At 46.5% G+C, this 20,192-nt stretch overlaps 1 protein-coding gene across 2 annotated transcripts in view; it reads left to right on the top strand.

The window, feature by feature from the left end:
• Window positions 1-3,065: 3,065 nt before the first annotated feature.
• The window catches only part of ntn2 (netrin 2), a 52,670-nt gene continuing 35,543 nt past the window's right edge, over window positions 3,066-20,192 (top strand). Inside the window, exons 1-2 of one of the 2 annotated variants that reach the window (XM_029629467.2) lie at window positions 3,066-3,418; window positions 13,990-15,164. In XM_029629467.2, coding sequence (XP_029485327.2) covers window positions 14,096-15,164 — 1,069 coding nt within the window. In that variant the 5' untranslated portion in view covers window positions 3,066-3,418; window positions 13,990-14,095. The remainder of the gene's footprint in view (window positions 3,419-13,989; window positions 15,165-20,192) is intronic. The other variant, XM_029629465.2, reaches the window with a different exon arrangement.

Consider the following 20,192-nt stretch of genomic DNA (forward strand, 5'->3'; position numbering starts at 1 on the left):
AGGGAGGAAAGGAAAATGCCATTTTAAATACTTTCACGTTATATGGCAATTGGTTATAAGACAATAGAGGGGGGTTTATTCATGTGTTCACCTATTGTTAACACTACATAACCAAAAGTATGTGGACACCTGCTCGTCGAACATCTCATTCCAAAATCATGGGCAATAATATGGAGTTGGTCCCCCCCTTTGCTCCTATAACAGCCTTCACAATTCTGACAAGGCTTTCCATTAGATGTTGAGGGACATGCTTCCATTCAGTCACAAGAGCATTAGTGAGGTCAGGCACTTATGTTGGGCAATTAGGCCTGTCTCGAAGTTAGCGTTCCATTTCAACCCAAAGGTATTTGATGGGGTTGAGGTCAGGGCTCTGTGCAGGCCAGTCAAGTTCTTCCACACCATCCCGACAAACCATTTCTCTATGGACCTCGCTTTGTGCATGGGAGCACTGTAATGCTGAAACAGGAAAAGGCCTCAAGGCCTCAAAGTTGGAAGCACAAAATTGTGTAAAATGTCATTGTATGCTCTAGTGTTAAGATATTCCTTCACTGGAACTAAGGGGCCTAGCCCAAACCATGAAAAACAGCCCCAGACCATTATTCCTCATCCATCAAACTTTACAGTTGGCGCTATACATTTGGGCAGATAGCATTCTCCTGGCATCCGCCAAACCCAGATTCGTCCGTCGGACTGCCAGATGGTGAAGTGTGATTCATCACTCCAGAGAACGCGTTTTCACTGCTCCAGAGTCCAATGGCAGCGAGCTTTACTCCACTCCAGCCAACGCTTGGCATTGCGCATGGTGATCTTAGGCTTGTGTGCGGCTGCTCGGCCATGGAAACCCATTTCATGAACCTCCTGACAAACAGTTATTGTGCTGACGTTGCTTCCAGAGGCAGTTTGGAACTCGGTAGTAAGTGTTGCATCCAATAACAGACCATTTTTATGCGCTTCAGCACTTGGCGGTCCCTTTCTGTGAGCTTGTGTGACCTACCACTTCGCTGCTGAGACGTTGTTGCTCCTAGATGTTTCTACTTCACAATAACAGCACTTACAGTTGACCAGGGCAGCTCTAGCAGGGCAGACATTTGACCAACTAACTTGTTGGAAAGGTGGCATTCTATGACGGTGCCATGTTGAAAGTCACAGAGGTCTTCAGTAAGGCCATTCTTCTGCCAATGTTTGTCTATGGAGATTGCATGGCTGTGTGCTCGATTTTATACACAAGTCAGCAATGAGGGTGGCTGAAATAGCCAAATGCACTCATTTGAAGGGGTGTCCACATAATTTTGTATATAGAGTGTATTAGCCTCTCACACCGAGAAGAGAAGATAGGACTCAGGAAAGTAGGGGAGGAGAGGAAGATGAGACTGGGATAAACTCAGGCACAGAGCCTGGAAAAATAGGAACGAAGAGACACTTTTGCTGCCCTCTGTATTTGTTATTTACTTCTCCTCCACCCCCCTAAACCTGTCCACTGCACACTATTCCATTATTATCTGTTGACTATTTCTCTCTGTCATTCAGGTCAATAGTATGAAAATAACTCTCTCTGTACTCTACTTTAAATGTCAGTATTTTCTGTTGCCTATCTCCTTTATCGTGTGAGAAGCTGTCCAAGAGTAGACCTAAGACAAACAGACAGATGCGAACACACACACACACACACACACACACACACACACACACACACACACACACACACACACACACACACACACTGCACTCTCTCTGTAAATCATGCTCAAACTTTATAATGTAAGATTTTTTAGGGCTAAGAACCATATTAGAGAATATTAAAAGATCCATTGTTTTGGTTCAAAAAATTCAAAAAGAACAAATGAATCAGTTGTTGTATAGCCTGGTGCTGTTACCCCCAGTGGATGGTGCAGTAAATACACTAAGAATGTTGATCAGCTTACAATGGAGTCAGGAGGCACGAAGGATTTGAAAGAACGCATGGGGTGCAGGGGCACGAAATAACGGTGTGTGTAATTATTAATTGCTACACCTGCAATAACACACCGGACCGAATATGCGTGCACTGTAAATGAAAGGTTTAGAATATAAACTAAACATGATAGTCCCGTCGAGAGTTGTTAAATTAATTGCGCAAATATTCTCCGTTTACCAACTCGGTTTTTATGCACAAACGCACAGTGACATAATGAACGTTTAGCCTACTCACGCTGACAAAGCATATGCCACATAATCTATGGCCTACTAACAAATTAACCACGAGGAATTATGAATGAGGGAGGTCTTTATTGATGCAATGCTGTTATTCTTACCCCTCGCCATAGTGGCGCATGAGGGACACTGTGGGCCTGAAGGGACCTCTCTGAAAATGAGAACGCATAGATCTGCAGAAAATACCTCCAATCTCTAAACGTCCTCACAATAGGCCTGTTCTTGGATCCTCAACCAAAGACCGGCGCTGCAAGCAAATATAATACCCGTTTATTTAATTAGGTGCCCCCTTGTCTGTCATAATATGCATGTCCTATATGTGGCTGTTTTGGAGCGTTGGCGTCCACTAATATGACCAAGCTGGTTCTGGCTATTATTATAATTAATACGTTATAACAATCGCATCTGCCTCTAGTTTCTGCGAGCCCTCGAGCCCCCTCAACTGAGTTTCAACAAGTTCAATGTTTTGTGTTCTCATTACGACCGCCATATGGTTGCCAGCGAAAACACCAAGCATCGGGCATTCATTTTAGCACGCTCACGGTAACACAAGCATTATAGCAACGGAGGTATAGGCCTATAATGGTTGTCAAATGATACGCGCTGGTTTGTTCAGTTATAGCTCTTCGTTTGACAACACTTACAAAGGTTGATATGGTTAGTGTATTTTTTATACTTAAGTTATTTACTCCACATTATTGTGAGGCAAAGATGCACATTGCTCATTAATTCAAATATCTCTCTCTCTCTCTCTCTCTCTCTCTCTCTCTCTCTCTCTCTGCGGTCGCGACTGTGATCCAAGACGCTCTTGCGCGCAAGGTTAAGAAAATCTGGAATTGATTTTAATGGGGAGTAGCCTATCCCTCGCTTGCTTTTCAACCTATGGATGTATTGGTCTCTTTTCACTTGTACTGGACGGAGCGGGCGAGTGCAGTGTCTCACCTCTGTACTGTGTCCCCCTTGCCTTGCTCATGATATCTGTCGCTTTTGGAGAATACTGAACGTGCCTCTGTTTCTAAACAGCTTTGTATAATGTACCGTCCTCAAAACGCTCGAGACTGAGCAGACGGGACTTGTCCATTGCGTTTGGGAAGAAGATTTTCTTCTGACAGATGCACATTTATTTTTGATTGTTTTGGACCTGAAACGTTGGACTGTGTTGTCGTTTTAAGAATCGCCAATACACCGCTCTTGGGCAAGTTTGATGTCCATTTTACGCATTTAACACGTGAGTTTACGAAGTCAATTTCAGTAATTTCCAGTAGCCTATGTTTGTCTGTCTTCATATGCTCCATTATTTAGTTCACATTCATGAAGTTTTATCAAATGTATTTCACTGTGGGATTTTTTATTTCTTCTGATATATTATAAGGCTGATCCACTATGCGTAAAGCACTGTTAATTACGCAGTTGTCTAATTAATATATTTAATACATGTTTGCTCCTTATGAATTCAATTCACATTATTTAATTATTGCAATACGGTTTATAGTTATTATTTTGTAGGAGAAAAAGTTAAGGTAGGCGTTATTATGTCACGCTTGAAATGATGGGGCAATATCCACCCTATAATTTGTTCAGATGAATACTTATTAGTATTGTTTATGGTAATACAAGTATAGTGTAGTGATATTACGGTTAGTCGTTTTTGTAGGAAACCTCTGGGCGCACTGAAATGGAGAGGCAAGGCGGACAGGTGGGCGATCAAAGAGCGCGAGATCTAGCGCGCGGTGTGAACTCTCCTTAGTTTACAGCTGCCCCGTGGGTCCAAGGAAAGAACGAGAAAAACAGCCTAAACGGATACTTTAATATAGGTTGCAAGTAGTAGGTAGAGTCCATGTGTTTTAATATCAGTCCAATCTAGGCTAAATACAGATGCCAAACCAAGCAGCACTCCTCGTATCCCGCTTTCGAATGTAGCGGACACCTTATGCCAAATCTCCCAATGCGTTTGTCAATTCTAATATTTTCCTTTTACTTTGACGTCACCGCATTAGTATAGAAAAACACGAGAATGGAAGATTAGGAAGTTATATTTTCTGTCTTGAAGCTTATAGGAACATGCTACTTGGGATCCTTGGGACTTCCATACCCCATTGTCGTTGACATTTGAAATGGTTAAGGTTAAATTTAAGTACGGATTATGGTTAAAATTAGGGTACGGGTAAATTAAGGTTAGGGTTAGAGTTTAGGGACATCACAAGGATTCCGATTAACCAATGCTGATACCAGCAAGTTTAAACCCCACCAGTAATTAAATTAATTGAAGGATAGCATTGTTGAGAGATACAAGTCAGAACTAAATATTTTCTATGTGATTATTTTATATGAATACAAGTTTGAAAAAAAAAATCTTGACAAAAATGATTGGCAAGTTTTCTTGTCTTGGCAAGCCTGATTTGGCTGATATGGCACTGAGCATGAGTCCTATGAAACTATTCACCTTGCAATTATAATTAGGAGGCCCCTCTTTTTCCCAACACTCACATCCTATAGAGTATAGGCTACATATTACAGACTAGCAGTAAAAAGCAGACAAGCTGTGGGGAGAAAGAGTTACACCACAACTGCAATAGATTCCTTATCTTAAATGCTTCGATTGAGCTAAGGTATGGCCCTATTAGAGATTAAAGAGTGTCAGCCACTTGACCCACTTATCCTCATTCTCCTGGCAAATTGCTGGAAGCCATCCAGAAAGATGGTGTTGTTGATACACCCTTAAGTTGTTCACTCAGATAAAGAAAACGTTGATGTGGTTTTAACTGTGGAATGTGGCAACCTTATGAGCAGGATTGTCTGGTCAAATGCAACAACGGCACTGTTATTCATATAGGAATGTCCGTACTTGTTTTTGTGAATTAATCATAGTCATTTAATTGCATCATGTTATGATCCATCAATAACACACAGTCAAAGGTTGAGCCAGGAGTCACCAGGGCTCAGGCACACGGGTGTGTAAACTAATCCACAGGAACTCACTCCAGCAGGTTTATAAACTCCTTCTGGTGGTGGTGTGTGTGTGTGTGTGTGTGTGTGTGTGTGTGTGTGTGTGTGTGTGTGTGTGTGTGTGTGTGTTGTAACGTAAGCAGATCATTTTCTCTGTGCTTTTCAAGGCAGGATTCCTTGGGACTCTTGGCTCCGTCCACCTGAACGAGTAAAGTCAACACATCCAATATATTTTTCTTCTCTGGTTTGAACAGCTTGAAGGGGGGAAGGAATGCTGCTGGTTCTTTCCCCCCCGCTTTTTCTTCTTCTTTCGGTGGGCCTGAGACAGCTGTTGGTTTGCAGAGATCAACATTTGTCATCCTTAACAAACGAAACAAGCTGATTGGAGTGTTAAGCTAAGTCCACACATTTGACTCAACTTTGAACCTTTATGGAAGAACAGCCAGTGAGCCCGAGTATCGCAGATTCATCTGATTCATATCTGAACCTATTCATCATCTTTGGCTTTAGCACCAAAAGGGGAATGCCCATGTAGTTCTCTTTCCCCCAAATCTACTGCATCATTTTTATGCTGTGTCTAATGGTTTGGCATAGGCCTTCAAAAGTGGCTTTTCACAAGGAATCAGAATGGGCCTACCTCTGCTCTTCCTCAGTTGTAACTGTTGACACTCTGCACACAGAAATGTAACTCTTTACTAGGGAGATGGAGTGTGGGGATAGATAGATAGATAGATAGATAGATAGATAGATAGATAGATAGATAGATAGATAGATAGATAGATAGATAGATAGATAGATAGATAGATAGATAGATAGATAGATAGATAGATAGATAGATAGATAGATAGACTGGTGGCAGTGTGATGAGTGACCATCCTTAGCACCCAACCACACCACATCTCCCTTCCACCTTTTACATTGGAGGTGGGAGGGAAGACAAAACACTGTCTCTTCTGTCTTTTATAAGTGTGTGTCGGTGTCGGTGCAAGCCGGACGCCCCTGTTTAACTGCTGCTCGTCATTCGTCAGTGTGACGCCTCACGCGCCCCTTCCCGTGGGATGATCCCGGGCCGAGATTCCGAAGCTCCATCCCACCGCTCCCCGCTCCCTGCCAAATCTGCATGTGTCAGCAGCACACATTTCCTCCAGATGCAGAAGGGTGTGTGAGGTCTGTGCGTGTGCGTTTGTGCTCAGGGTGTTTTGACCACCCTGCTATCTAAATCATTTTAAGGTTGAACTCTTGTTTTATCTCAATTATCAATAAAGAAAATGCCATTAGTGTACGCATGCAGGTGTTTTAGTTCTATCTGAAGGAATCCAATACTTCCTTTGGTCTGTGGTGAGTTGTTGTCGACTCACTCGCTGTCGACAGGCACCGCATGTCTGGCCTTCCCAAAGGTACAACAACCACATGTGTTCGCCCCATAGCCCCAGCTCCAACTCATCTCAATGACAGCCAGTCAGCATGTGGGCACAGGGGGTTAGGGGGACACAGGGAAACAGGGCCAGTAAAATAGCAGGTGACTGTCATAAACAGAGCCTGGCTATCTTCTCTTTTCCTCTGGCCCCCGGGGGGCTGCCATGGCAACATGAAGGAGCAGACCAGCTCGGTGGACCGGGAGGGCCTCTCTCCCTCTCTGTCTCTCTTTTCCCTCCCCTCCCGGCCATAACTCACCGCTGTGCAGTGTACCATTACCCTGCTCCAGCCTGGAAAATGGACATCACCATTGAGCTCTGTGTGGAAAGGGAGGGAGAGAATGGGAGGAGTAGAAGGAGAGAGGTGGAGAGCGAGGGATAAGGGGAAGGGTGGGTTGTCTGATGATTCAGCCCCTGCCTTCAAAAACCCTGGCACCCCTGATAATGTATGGGGCTCCGTGTGTGTGAATGAGAGCGCATGTGTTTGTCTGAGTGTGTGTGGTGTGCATGCCCGTGTCTATGTGTGAATGAGAGCGTTTGTGTGTGTGTATGTGTGTGGTGTGTGTGTGTGTGCGTATGTATGTGAGCGGTAAGAGCATTTTGAACACTTAATAAAATTATTTGTGGTATCCCCCCGTCAGTTCAAAGTGGCCCAGCTAGCTCTGGCTGTGGGGAAGTCTCTTGTACAATGGAAAAAGCTTTTTTCCTGTTGGAGGGCTCGGGGAGAAACCGCAAGCCTGCCTACCGCAGAGCCAACCATCAAAGGGCTTTGAAGCACACACCTCAACCCCCCCCTCTACAAACCACTTCCCACTCCCTCTGATCCAGGAACAGCTCACCTGGCACTTCTGACCACCACGTCCAACCGTACCATGGTTACGCGCCCCCCCACCCCCCATGGGAAATCGAAAACTCCTCGTAGCGTCCATGAAAAGCCATGTATGAAAGACATCTAAGGTGGTTCCCCAATCCTCACTTAAAGCCTGTCATCCGGACCCAGTATGTTGGAATAGGCCTGTAGGCCTTACACATGGAGTTGTCACTGATGTCTCCATATTGTGAGATCTTCATTTAGAAGATCCGGACGGGAAGTCTCCTGTCTTTTCTCTGACGTCTCACACAGCAGTGGGTGTCATCAGTCCCATCTTGAGAACACATGTAGGGGGAAATGTATTTCTTTTTTTAAAAGCGGATCACAGCTTGACACAGGCTATAAATGCTTTTGGCGAAGGCCAAACCACCAGCACATTATGAAATGAACAAGCCTCTATCTCCTCATTAGCCAAGGTATATTTCTCCCTGATTCCCGTATAAAACATGTTTCATATGAAAGGTATGTGTTCTATGAAACTCAGGGATGAGCTCAAGCCCTTATTCTTTCCCAGACTGCACAGTTAAAATCTCCATGTCCTCAAACCAAGATGGGGTGAGGGGATTTGTTGGCCTATTATAGGATGGCAACAATTTATTGTTTGGAAAGGCAGTATTACATTGTATCTCTCTCTTTCTCGGTCTCTCTTGGTTTCTCTCTCTCTCTGGTTACAGACACACACACTATCTCTTCTCCAAACTCAGTAAGCTCAAAGGAGGAAGCCATTCTAAACCTAGTGTGTGTGAGTCTGTTAGTAGCAGGGTGAAAGGTCAGGTTTGTGTCCTCTAAGTCTAACACCCCCCCTTTATGGTATGGGTTATGATTGGGTGGCTGTAAACTGATCCTAGATCAGTGATAAGGTACTTGTACCCAGAGCAGTGAGTCATGTATGATGTCAGGGACTCGAGACCTAAAACTTCCTCTCGGGATCTCTCCATGGTACTGAACCACGACATCACAGAGTCAGTTAGGCCACTCTATAGGCTACCGCACATTACATCAGAGTAAATTAGGTAGATCAGCAAATAGGGTCAACCTCATCCCCACGTCAGGTTGATTTAAGGTCAGTGATGCATTGTTCCCCCTAATGGTGAAGGCTAGGATTGGAAAGGGAATGCGGATCCTAGATCTTTGCATATGGGCATCTTAAGGCTTCTCTCGTTTGGCTGGGTGTTTGTGTATGTTGTTTCTATTTACCTGATGTTTGCTAGTGTATTTGTTGGAGTTCGTTGTCCCTAAGCAAGTGTTAGTACAGTACTTTGCCTGTCTGTCTGTCTTGATGTGAACAAATTAACCTTTTTCTGACACTGTTTCACCCATGAGTCGACCTTGCGCCATGTTTGCAGTCTCACATCCCTCCCTTTCCACGCCACAGACTCTTACTCACAGACCAAAAACACCAAATTCACAGAATGAACAGAAAATACCCCTAATATCAGCATTTTTTGCCTCCCTTTGTAGTGGAGTGTAACGCAGAGAACCCCTGAGCTTAGTACAGCTTCCTGTCTGGATCTATGAGAAGTAGCCTGACCTGCCTCCTCTCCTCTACTCTTAGTAGTTCTGGATCAGGTTCTGTTTTAATAACTACTGGAGAGTAGGTTGGGCCGCAGCGGCTGCATTCCTCTCCTGGGCGTTCTCGCTCTCTTAGAATGGAGAGGGAAAGAGAGAAACTGCTCCCTGCCCCTGAAAACCACCTTCTGTGGCACACTGTGTGTCTCTTTGTGTCAGAGATAGTCCCCCAGTGCTGGACTCTATGGGGGAGGTTCCCTCCCTTTACAGTTTTGTCATTTAGCAGATGCTCTTATCCAGAGCGACTTACAGTAGTTAGTTCATACATTTTCAAACTTGTTCGTTTTCTCTCTCTCTTTCTCTTCTGCTTCAGAGCAGGCGTGAGACTTTTCAAAATTTGTCAGTGACCCCCCTGCTAATGACACCCTCAGCTATGAGAGTTGACCCCTTCTTGCCGCTGTTCCTCTCCTGCTCTCTTGTTCACTTGTTCCATCATCGGATTTGGTTTGTGCCACTAATACCCTATTGCCTGTGGACTGTCAATCACGTGTATTTACCCTGTGCGTGTGTGTGTGGTGTGTGTGTGTGTATGTGTAGGGGATTTGCTCAGTCAATCAACCCCACCCATTTAAATGCATACGCTGCATCTCCCATAGTTATGACTGGACTCTGATAGACAGTGTACAGTAGTGCCCTCTTGTTCACATTTAAAAAGTCCTCCACGGTTGCCACAGCTGCTAACAGGCCAATCAGAGATTACTGTACACTGGGCCCAGTGACAGACAGACATTGGGGCACCCGGCCTAGCCTCCTCCCAGGGTCATCTGAGTGGAGGAGCCCCAAGGAGATCCATTCAGCCTCGTGGTGAGAGGGCCACCCCCCCCAGCACACTGCCCCAGCATGGGAGTCCCTGACTGGGCTACGAGGTGGATCAGCTGTCCCTCTCCCCCTGCACCCCTCTAGTTCTCCCTCCCCACGGTCCCCCACGCCCAAGCCAAATAAAGCCTCTCAGCACCTCCTGTTTTCCTAATCCGTGAACTCTGACAGAGGAGCTGCGCTTGAAAGAGACACAACTCAACATGGGATGATCTCCTGGTGACGGGAAAGCTGAAAAAACGCTCCCCGGAATTTCGCAGCCAGGACCACCCTATTCCTCTCTCTCCTATCACCCCCCCCTTATTGTTGATTGAACCTCTTAGGCAAAACCTATTCGATCAGTTCCAATCACATAAACACCCTGATATTCCTTGTGACATTGCAGGACCTTGCAGAACCAGAATCAGCAAGCGGCTGATAACTTGTCATGTATTCCATGCACATAAAGCCATATATCAACCTGGGGAAATAAATTGGTTAACCTCTCGGGACTCGGAAGCAGTAAAGCATCTTGTCGCGTGCAGTGTTAGATTGCAAGCACTGGCCATTTCAGTCCTTACTGAATGACTAGGCACTTTAGCCAAGTGGGTGGAAATACTGTCGTTTTTTTTTAAGCAGGTTTGTGTGTTTAGGCGATTAGATTTCAATTGAACCTGTAAGCCTAGCACATGACATGCGGAGCGCTCGTTGGTAGTTAGCCGTAGTTAGAGTCAAATAGCAAAGCGTTTCTGTGTGGTATTCCCTACTCCTCACAAACATTCACACTGCTGTTGCTACTTCAACCACATTTAATTAGATACAGCGTCTGCCCCTGTCGAGAAGAACTTGTGGCTTGTGGAAAAGTGCTGTCAATGCTGAGAGCAGCAGATCATTTCTTGCTGAAGCTCAAACTTACCCGAGTGTTTCGGAGAAGTCAGCCTATGTCTCTCCGCTGGTGTCTCGGCTGAGAAGTTTGTGGAATTGGCACACACACTAGTCAAAATTCTACAGAGAACAAGCAAGTTGAACAATGTCGGTCAGTGACGTTTACATACCAAGGACACAGTCTTGTCAGACTAGAGCTAGACTAGCGGTTAGCTTGAGTTGTTAGCTGTAGTGTATGCTTTTACTGTTAGCTTATGTTTTGAAAAGCATACACAGAGTTGCTAGTTTACATTTTTTTAATTGAACCTTTATTGAACTAGGCAAGTCAGTTAAGAACAAATTCTTATTTACAATGACGGCCTACCCCGGCCAAACCCTAACCCGGACAAAACTGGGCCAATTGTGCGCTGCCCTATGGGACTCCCAATCACTGCCGGTTGTGATAGAGCCTAGCTAGCTAGTGAGTGTTCTTTTCAGGGGGAACTGTTGAGGTGGAATTAGAGCGGCAATGGCACTGTTCCTCCTCTGTTTAACCTATGCGTCTCATCTGCCAGACGTGCTTGACAGCACCAGACCGCTGGAAGAATCTCCCGGCAGGCCGAGCAGAGCTGTGTGTGGACCACACCATATTTAGTCATCCACAGGCCGCCACAGACCAACGATGTCGTCCTCCACCTTAATCTGTCTCCCCCTGTCTCTCCCTCCTTTTTTTAATCTCCCTCCCTCTACTCCCTCTTTCCATCTCTGTCACTTCCCCCTCTCCTTAGCTTTCTTTCTCTCCATCTCTGTCCTCACTCGCTCTCCCTTTTAGATGTCTCTGCCTTATCACTGTCACTAGTTCTCTTTCCATCTCTCTCTCTTCCCCCTCCCTCCCTCCCTTCCTCCTTCTCTCTGCCTCTTTCAGTTATTTGTTTTGCTCTATCACTCTCAGACACTTTTCACCCCACTTTGTACCTCTCTGTCTTTCCAACCATGCTCCCTCTCTCTCACTGTCCGTCTCTGTAATAGTCACTGCAGCCCCCCTCCCTCTCTCTCTCTCTCTCTGTCCCTCCATATCTCACCTCTCCCTCTCTCCGACGGGCGCGGTGCTGACGGAAGCTGGACCGCGATGCTAATGAGTTGCTAATTCCATCAGCGGTCTCCTCCTGTGGGCCTGACCTGGCTGCCTGGTCTGGCTGCCAGGCTTTGATGATGGAGTCCCTCCAATGATGTACTCCCGCCTGCTCACCCACTTTAGCCTTTCCCCTCAGACATGTCCCATTGATCATAGTCTTCCGCCCGGCACTCCTTGTCAAATCATTTATGAACCAGCCTCGTTCCATTCCTACTCTCCATTTTTCATTACATGGAATTTTATTTGATGTGAGGTGGACAGGTTTTTTTAGGTGCTCGGATGGCTGTGAGAGCATTCCATTCCGTACTTCAATTTGGCCTTAAGTACTGGTTAATGTTTGGGAAGCAAAATAGTTGGTTTGTGTATTTGTGTGTCGCCTTTCTAGGACCAAAGACTGTTCGCGAGAAAGTCAAATCATAGTTTACTTTGTTCCCATAGAACATTGCTAGGGATATATATGTAACCACTCTCCCAGAAATGCACAAGAATGCATGTTTTGCGGCCAAGTTAAAATAAATAGATAAAGAAGTTGGAACAGAAATTTCAATGGTTTTCTATCTCGCTATCTCTATCTCTTTACATTTTGATGATCCTCTTTCTGTTCTTACCACACACACACACACACACACACACACACACACACACACACACACACACACACACACACACACACACACACACACACACACACACGCACACACACACACACACCTCCAGCCAGAGGAGAGGCCAAATGGTAGAAGCTTAAGCAGTTGAGTAGAAAAGAGCACCCCTATTTACCGGACGACTGGGCTCTTTCTCCAGTGTTCTGAGAGTTGCTAGCTTTGGAACCCCTAAAAAAGAAAAGAACAGAACTTTTGTTTTTCGACTCATTTTAACTCGCTCCGTCTGCCTTCCTCCTCGACTGAAGTGCAAGGCAGATGCAGGCTTTTGTTTAGCCAAGGAGGGGAGGGATGCCCAATAAGAGGAGTGAGAGGAGGAGAAGGGGGGGCGGGAGAAAGGAGGGGCAACAGTTTCATTGTATCTTAATAAATTCCTTGCAAAGACGATCGGGGCGCCTTCTCAACCTCTCGGCTGTCTGTCTCAAATGGGGTCCTTCCAGGCTTGACACCCCGGCAAATAAGGGTGGGATTAGGGAGGAAAAGCCCCGGGCTGTATACATCTCTTTTCTCCCTCCCTTTCTCGCTCTACCCTACATCTTTCTCTCATTCCCTCTCTCTCTCGCGCTCCTTCTCTCCCTCTTTCCCTCTTTGGAAACGAGAGGCCCCTGTCTGGTGTGGTGCCCATTTGAATGATCTCATCCAGGTACACTGACAGTCTGAGATTTATAGAGACCTTTCAGCCCAAACCAATGGCTTTGTTACAGCCAGCTCTGCCAATGGAGCCTTCCAGGAATCTGCCTCTGTAAAGAACATATTGTTGCCATTGTAGCCCACATATAGCTACAGTACCTGGGTACATGTCCAATGTTTTATGTTCAAATGGCATATAGCGTTGCACTTGCCTAGTGGGGAAATAAATACTATATTGTGTTCAATGCTGTGTACAGCTAGTTATTTGTCTTTAGTTCCTCTTTAGGTCAGTGTTCTTTTACCGTTGAATTGGGGAGTTGGCTAAGGTCAAGTGTGGCTGACGGCTCTGCCCGTATATTTTGAACGGGGGATTATGGGGTGACTTCTGCCGCGCGCGCTGCCGAAGCACGACCAGAGTGCCTCGCCACGACCTGAATGGAGGTGCTGAAAGAGTGGCGCCATTGAAATTCAGGACTCGGTCGCTCCGGCCCCGGCCCCAAACATCTAAGATCTCTCTTTATATGGTCACTCACTTTCTCTCTCTCACTCACTCGTTCCCCCCCCCCCCCCCCCATCTCTCCCACTACCTATTTTACAGGCTTTTAGTTAATGAAAACACTCCATTACTCATTATAAGGCCCTGAGGTGTTTTGACATGTCACAAACATGATATTTAGCTCATATGAGCAAGCTTACGGATATAGTAGGGTTGAATTGACGACAGTAAGATGACTGGAAGTGTTTTGGACGATTGGACGTGTCCACAATAGCATGAGAATATCTACATGACTGAACTGTGAATATTTTCATCAATAAGCAGAGGTCAAAAAAGTTGTTTGTTGCTTTGAATCCTTTTATGGCAAGCTCTGGCACTTATCTCTCCCTCTCTCTTTTCTTTCTCTTGTTTCACAGGACAGGCTGCGGTGGTCACGGTCACCCTAAAGGAAGGGTCTCCTTCCACTCCCCCTCTCACACCTACACATACACTCCCTCGGACACACACGCACACACACGCAGGATGAGGGAAGCCTGGAGGTGCCTGCTGGGGCTTTGCCTCCTGGCATGCTCCGCCTCTCCCGCCTCTCCTAACGGTGCTGCCAATCCCTTCGCTGGGCAGCAGACACCCCCAGACCCATGCTATGACGACGCGGGCGCTGCCCGCCGCTGTATCCCCGAGTTCATCAACGCCGCCTTTGGCAAGGAGGTGGCCGTGTCCAGTGTGTGCGGCCGGCCGACGCCGTCTCGCTCTTGTAGTGTGGTGGAGCGCGGTGATGAGCGGCCCTCAGTGCGCACCTGCCAGATCTGCGACGCGGCGGACCCGCGGCGTGCCCATCCGCCCTCCTACCTCACTGACCTCAACTCGGCCCACAACCTCACCTGCTGGCAATCGGAGAACCTGCACACCTCGCCGCACAACGTCACCCTCACCCTGTCGCTGGGCAAGAAGTTTGAGATCACTTACGTCAGCCTGCAGTTCTGCTCGCCCCACCCTGAGTCACTGGCCATCTACAAGAGCATGGACTATGGCAAGAGCTGGACGCCTTACCAGTACTACTCGTCCCAGTGTCGGCGCATGTACAACCGGCCCAACAAGGCGGCTATCACCAAGCAGAACGAGCAGGAGGGCCTGTGCACCGATGGCCACACCGACCTCTACCCTCTATCCGGGGGGCTCATTGCCTTCAGCACTCTGGACGGGCGGCCCTCCGGGAAGGACGTTGACAACAGCCCTGTGCTCCAGGACTGGGTGACAGTCACTGACATCCGTGTAGTTTTCAGCCGGCCCCAGCTGCCACGTGAGCTAGGGGCAGGAGGAGTGGGGATAGGCGGGGGAGGCCGGATTGATGAAGACCCAATGGTACCGTCCACGTCTCTGCCGGCGTACTTCTACGCGGTGGGGGACTTCCAGGTGGGCGGGAGGTGTAAGTGCAACGGGCACGCCTCACGCTGCCTCAAAGACAAGGAGGGCAAGCTGGTGTGCGACTGCAAGCACAACACGGAGGGGCCCGAGTGCGACCGCTGCAAGCCCTTTCACTACGACCGGCCATGGCAAAGGGCCAGCGCTCGCGAGGCCAACGAGTGTCTACGTGAGTCACTGCTCTAATCAGCATTTTATATCAGTTTTGATTCTGTTCTTTTTAATTTTCCTAATTTCAACCATTTTTTACTCTCTTTGCATTTGCATTGTTGAATGTGTAGATTCATTAATTCAATCACACCTCATAACTAGAAATTGATTATTTAATATGGCAATGTTAGACAATTCATACACACACACACACACACACACACACACACACACACACACACACACACACACAGATTCTTGAAATGTTTGTGTCAGCATGGATTGGAATTCTTCAGTCCTCATGCAGTTTTTGAACAGAGGAAGGTGCTTGATGATCTGTGTAGTGGATTTACCATGTATTTGTGTCCTGCAACTTTCTTTTTTTGAGCAGTACAAATCACTCATTATAGAAATATGAGAATACTCATCAATTCAATGGCCACCATATTGAAAGGGCCATGACATTTTTGAGCAGGGTCTACTCCGTTACTTATCTTTCTATATCCAGGCACCCCCCCTATCTCTCCAACTCTCTCTCGCTCTCTCTCTCTCACCCTCTCTCCCTCTCTCCCCGCCCTACCCTTGAGTGAAGGAGGTATTCTCTTCCAGTGACAAGCTACTGAATGCGTCTCAGAATTCCTAATGAGGGAATGTGCGGGATGGGGATTGAGCCCTGTTGCACACCCACCCATCAGTGGGCTTGTGAGGCGAGACGGGCCCAACACAAACACACGTCTGTCTGGGATTCTGTGTGTCTCTCTCTCTCTCGCCTCCTTCTCCACATTATCCTCCCAAACGCCTGTGAATAATGAGTAAATTGTTGAAATACAGGTGGCAGTTCCTTTATGCGACAAGTAGCATACCATTTCCCCCCGTTAACTTATATTTGAAAACAGCACATGGTGGTGTTTCTGGGTAGATTCAGTTTAAAACCGAATTAGTCATTTTCGGTATTATTAATTATAATCCCCCATTTTCTCTCTAATTTCAACAGCTCTTTCCCTGAAGCTATATTAAAGAGTTTGATTAATGCTCAATCTGTGTTCTATCTGAGGTTGCTGTAATGGTCTCAGCATTGCAGGTAAAGTTAAAATAAGATTTTTACAATAGTAAGGCTAGATGTGTGTGCTGCCTGAATACACAGGATGACCTGCTGTTGACACAGTTGAAGATGAAGGTGGAATGTTCCGGTGGCCAATGGCAAATGCAACCCATCCCCAACCCTACATTGCCCAACAGATTTACAGTACACTGAAATGCAGCAGAAGTATTTGTGATTTCTGTTTTATTAGCTCTATATACAGGACTCCTGAACACTCAACCCAACTTGATGTTTTCTGGGCTCCCCTCTGAAGTAAACACGCCCCCTCACGAACAAGTCTAAACAGCAAATGACAACAGTTCGAGTTGTTGGCACACCACGGCAGCTAAGTCATCCAAGAATGTAATTTGGCAGTGATTGCCATTACTTCAAGACATGTATTCAAAAAAGAACCATCCAGACACTCTCTGAAAGCTTGGCAAGTGAAATTGCAGTAATTTTAGCAGATTACCTTTTTATGGGATTACTGCGTTTTATGATAAAGTGAACACAGATTTTTTTAATATGTCAAATTCGGTTACTGCTTGTCAGTAATGATACTTAAAAAATGGGCGGAGGTGGAACCCAATTCAGGTCAATTCTGCTTGTCATAAAAATGTGTAGCCATTGGAAAATAACACCGTATTAGAAGCCACTGTCCCACGTGTTACCTTCCCCGTAACTAAATACAATTACAGGCGAGTAAAAAAAAAAACAGGAGTAAAACATTGAAAAACAGTGTATATTTTTCTAACATGTTGTAATTGCCAGCTCTGCTGGCCTGAAATCATATTTAGCGTTGAGCAGTGCCAGATCTGCTTAAAAGAGAGTGACAGGGCCAGAGGAACATAGCTGGGGCCATTGCAGTGCTGGTCCAAGGAGCGGGTCTGTTTCTATTTCCCCCCTCACTGACAACCCCCCCCCCCAGACCCTCAACCCTGTGCCCTTATAGTCACACCCGCCTCATACCCCAGCACCCTCCATTCCTACCCTTGATTATGTTCTCTAACTTCCCCCAAATCTCCACCCCTCACGCTCTCACTGTCTCGCTTTCTCTGCGCCCCGTTGTCCAGCTCCTTCTCCTACACTCTTACTCCCTTGACTTACTCTCAACCTTTACCACCGCCCCCACACCCGACTCTATCCCGTAACTCCCTCGCTCTTCCCCTCTCCCCACCCCTCTCCTGTTTGGGAAACGTTCCACCTGCTTCCCGTAGATCCCTCCTCAGTGGGATTGATATGTCACCTCCGTCCATTACTCTTGGACTAAATGCCATGTGCGCCGCGGCCAACACTGATGACCTCATCCCAGCGCTGATACAGGGCAGTAAAAACCTAATGCATGTTGCACGCTATACCTGATCACAGATCAGAGGGGACGCCAAACCCACATGTCCCTAATTACAATGTTTCAAAAGGCCCTTTAGGGCTCGTTCTAGAATGACCCCGCCACAGTGCTGGTTCCAAAATGTCCTCAAAAGTGTGCTGGACTACGTTTTAAAAAAGATGTCCCCACGGCACACTGAAGCTCATTCTTAAGAGTGTCCCCTCCCTTTGTTGGTCCTCGGTTGGCTTTTTCCTTTCTGGCGCTGCAGAAAGCAGCGGGCCGCACAAACGAGCCCTGTAGGACACCACCGCGTCAGCAGCAGCAGCCGTCTGTGGCGCCGGGCCGAGGTGTATGTATTCAGTCTGGGAGAGGGTGTGAGATTGGCACACTTTGGAGAAGCCGGGGTCCCCAGGTGTCACCGGAGCCCTTCTCTGGGTCGCAGGGCTATGGGGCTCCGGGAGTGTTTTTTGGGGGCGGGCTGAGGTCATGATCCCCTGTGGGGTGATGACAAGGTTAAGCTGACGGGGAGATTCCCCTGTGTGGGTGGGGGGGGGGGGGGGGGGGGGGTGTGGTGTGTATATGTTTTATTTTATCCTAACAAAAATATGCACTGAGTATACCAAACATTAGGAACACCTTCCTAATATTGAGTTGCAGCCAACAAGTGACATCGATAAGGGATCATAGCTTTCACCTGGTCAGTCTTTCATGGAAAGAGACTGTTCTTAATGTTTTGTGTATATTATATTGTATATTATATTCAACAACAAAAAAATGTTTTCCATTCATACCATTTGAAACCAGCACAGCTGTGTTGCTGAAGAGAAAACAGGACTTAGTCCACATGTTTATGTAACACGTGCATCGTGCCCCCATTAAGTGTTTTTACCTTCTTGCCTTAATCATTATCATTCATTGAGATTATTAAAAGATACTTTGAATCCCCTTCCCAGTTCTGAACTGAGTCGAGAGCTTGTATGGTGGTGTGAGCCAAGCCGAGCTGTCTCTCTAGTCCTGTTTGATTGTTCACGGGTCTCGCTAATGTTTGACATGCGCTTCGCCGAGATTACTGTCTGGGTTTTTGGCAGGCCCAGGAACCGTCTGCAGACACAAACCAGCACACACACGCTCCCCGCCCGCCCCGCCGCCCCTCCATGAATCCTGCCCACAGACACGAGTTTACAAACCCAGAGCCATAGCAGTTTGCAATCGAAGCCAAAATAGGAGAGTTTGAGATGGCCTGTTTTTCTAAAGGAGATGTCATGGAAAAATTGTCTGCTTGGTCTCATTCAGAGCCAAAAGATAAAATGCGGTCGGGAACAGGTGAATAACAAGTGTCAGATTACTTACTGCGATAGGATGGTGCATTGGTGTGACGGTGGTGATGGTGTTATGGTTATGGCATGCTGGTAGTACAGAGTTACAGAGCTATATCATTACCGAGATGATATGGTGATATGAGAGCCTGACTGGCACATTATAGTGTGACGCAACGGCTTGTAATAAAGTTGACTGTTTAATTTGACTTTGATCACAATGTTTTTGTCGGACAGAACAGTTAACAAGTACGGTGGTGGCTTTTGACTGTCAGACTACATAACTATATATTTTATTACTTTGTGGCCATACAGTCCTGGCTCTCTCTGCCAGTGTCACCCCTGCTCGGCCCTACCTTGCCCAGATCTGCTCTTTGGCCAGCCAGCCTGTTCTCTCATGCTATTCCTTCTCATTAGTGTAGACTAGAGTCTACAGACCATGCCGGCTTCTGCTAGGCTCAGCCCTCTGTAATCCAGAAGTCCACACTGGAAATCACAGTACAGGCCAGACCCCACCAGCTCTAATGGACTCGACAGGCCATGACTGGATACTTAGAGCATAAAGCACATGACTTCAACAATGTGCCTAGCACTTGTCTGAAAGCAGTTGAGATAATGAGAGTGCATCACATATGTGAACAGTACGTACAGTATGCATCACAGGAGGTTGGTGGCACCTTAATTGGGGAGGACGGGCTTGTGGTAATGACTGGAGCGAAATCAATGGAATGGTATCCAATACATTTTTAAAAACATTTTTTAAATGTAGCCTTTACTTAACTGGACAAATCAGTTAAGAAAAAATCTTATTTACAATGACGGCCTACCCTGGCCAAACCCAGACAACGCTGGGCCAATTGTGCGCCGCCCTATGTGACTCCCAATCACGGCCTGATGTGATGCAGTACGGATCAAACACGTGGTTTCTAGGTGTTTGATGCCATTCCATTTGCTCCGTTCCGGGCCCTTATTTTGAGCCATTCTCCCCTACGCAGCCTCCACTGATACATCCATTGTTCTGGACAGACTAAATCCATGTAGTCTGTCCAGAACAATTCCTCTTTGAATTATTGAACGTCTTATATCATACATATACAATGATCTATTCTAGGTCAATATTAGATCATGTCTGCCATGCTAATGAGGCAAGCTTGATTTGGAAATAGGAATTCTATAGAGAGAGAAGGGAGAGATGGAGGAGAGACTTTTTTGAAGTTCCATTGCCAGACTCCTTCTGCCTTTGAGGGGGCTCAGTATTTTTAGTAGACCTCTGTTTTTTTGGAAACTATTAGCAAGAATTAGGGGGGCGTTGACAGATGGGTT

This window comes from Oncorhynchus nerka, linkage group LG23, assembly GCF_034236695.1.
Source record: "Oncorhynchus nerka isolate Pitt River linkage group LG23, Oner_Uvic_2.0, whole genome shotgun sequence".
Lineage (NCBI taxonomy): Eukaryota > Metazoa > Chordata > Actinopteri > Salmoniformes > Salmonidae > Oncorhynchus > Oncorhynchus nerka.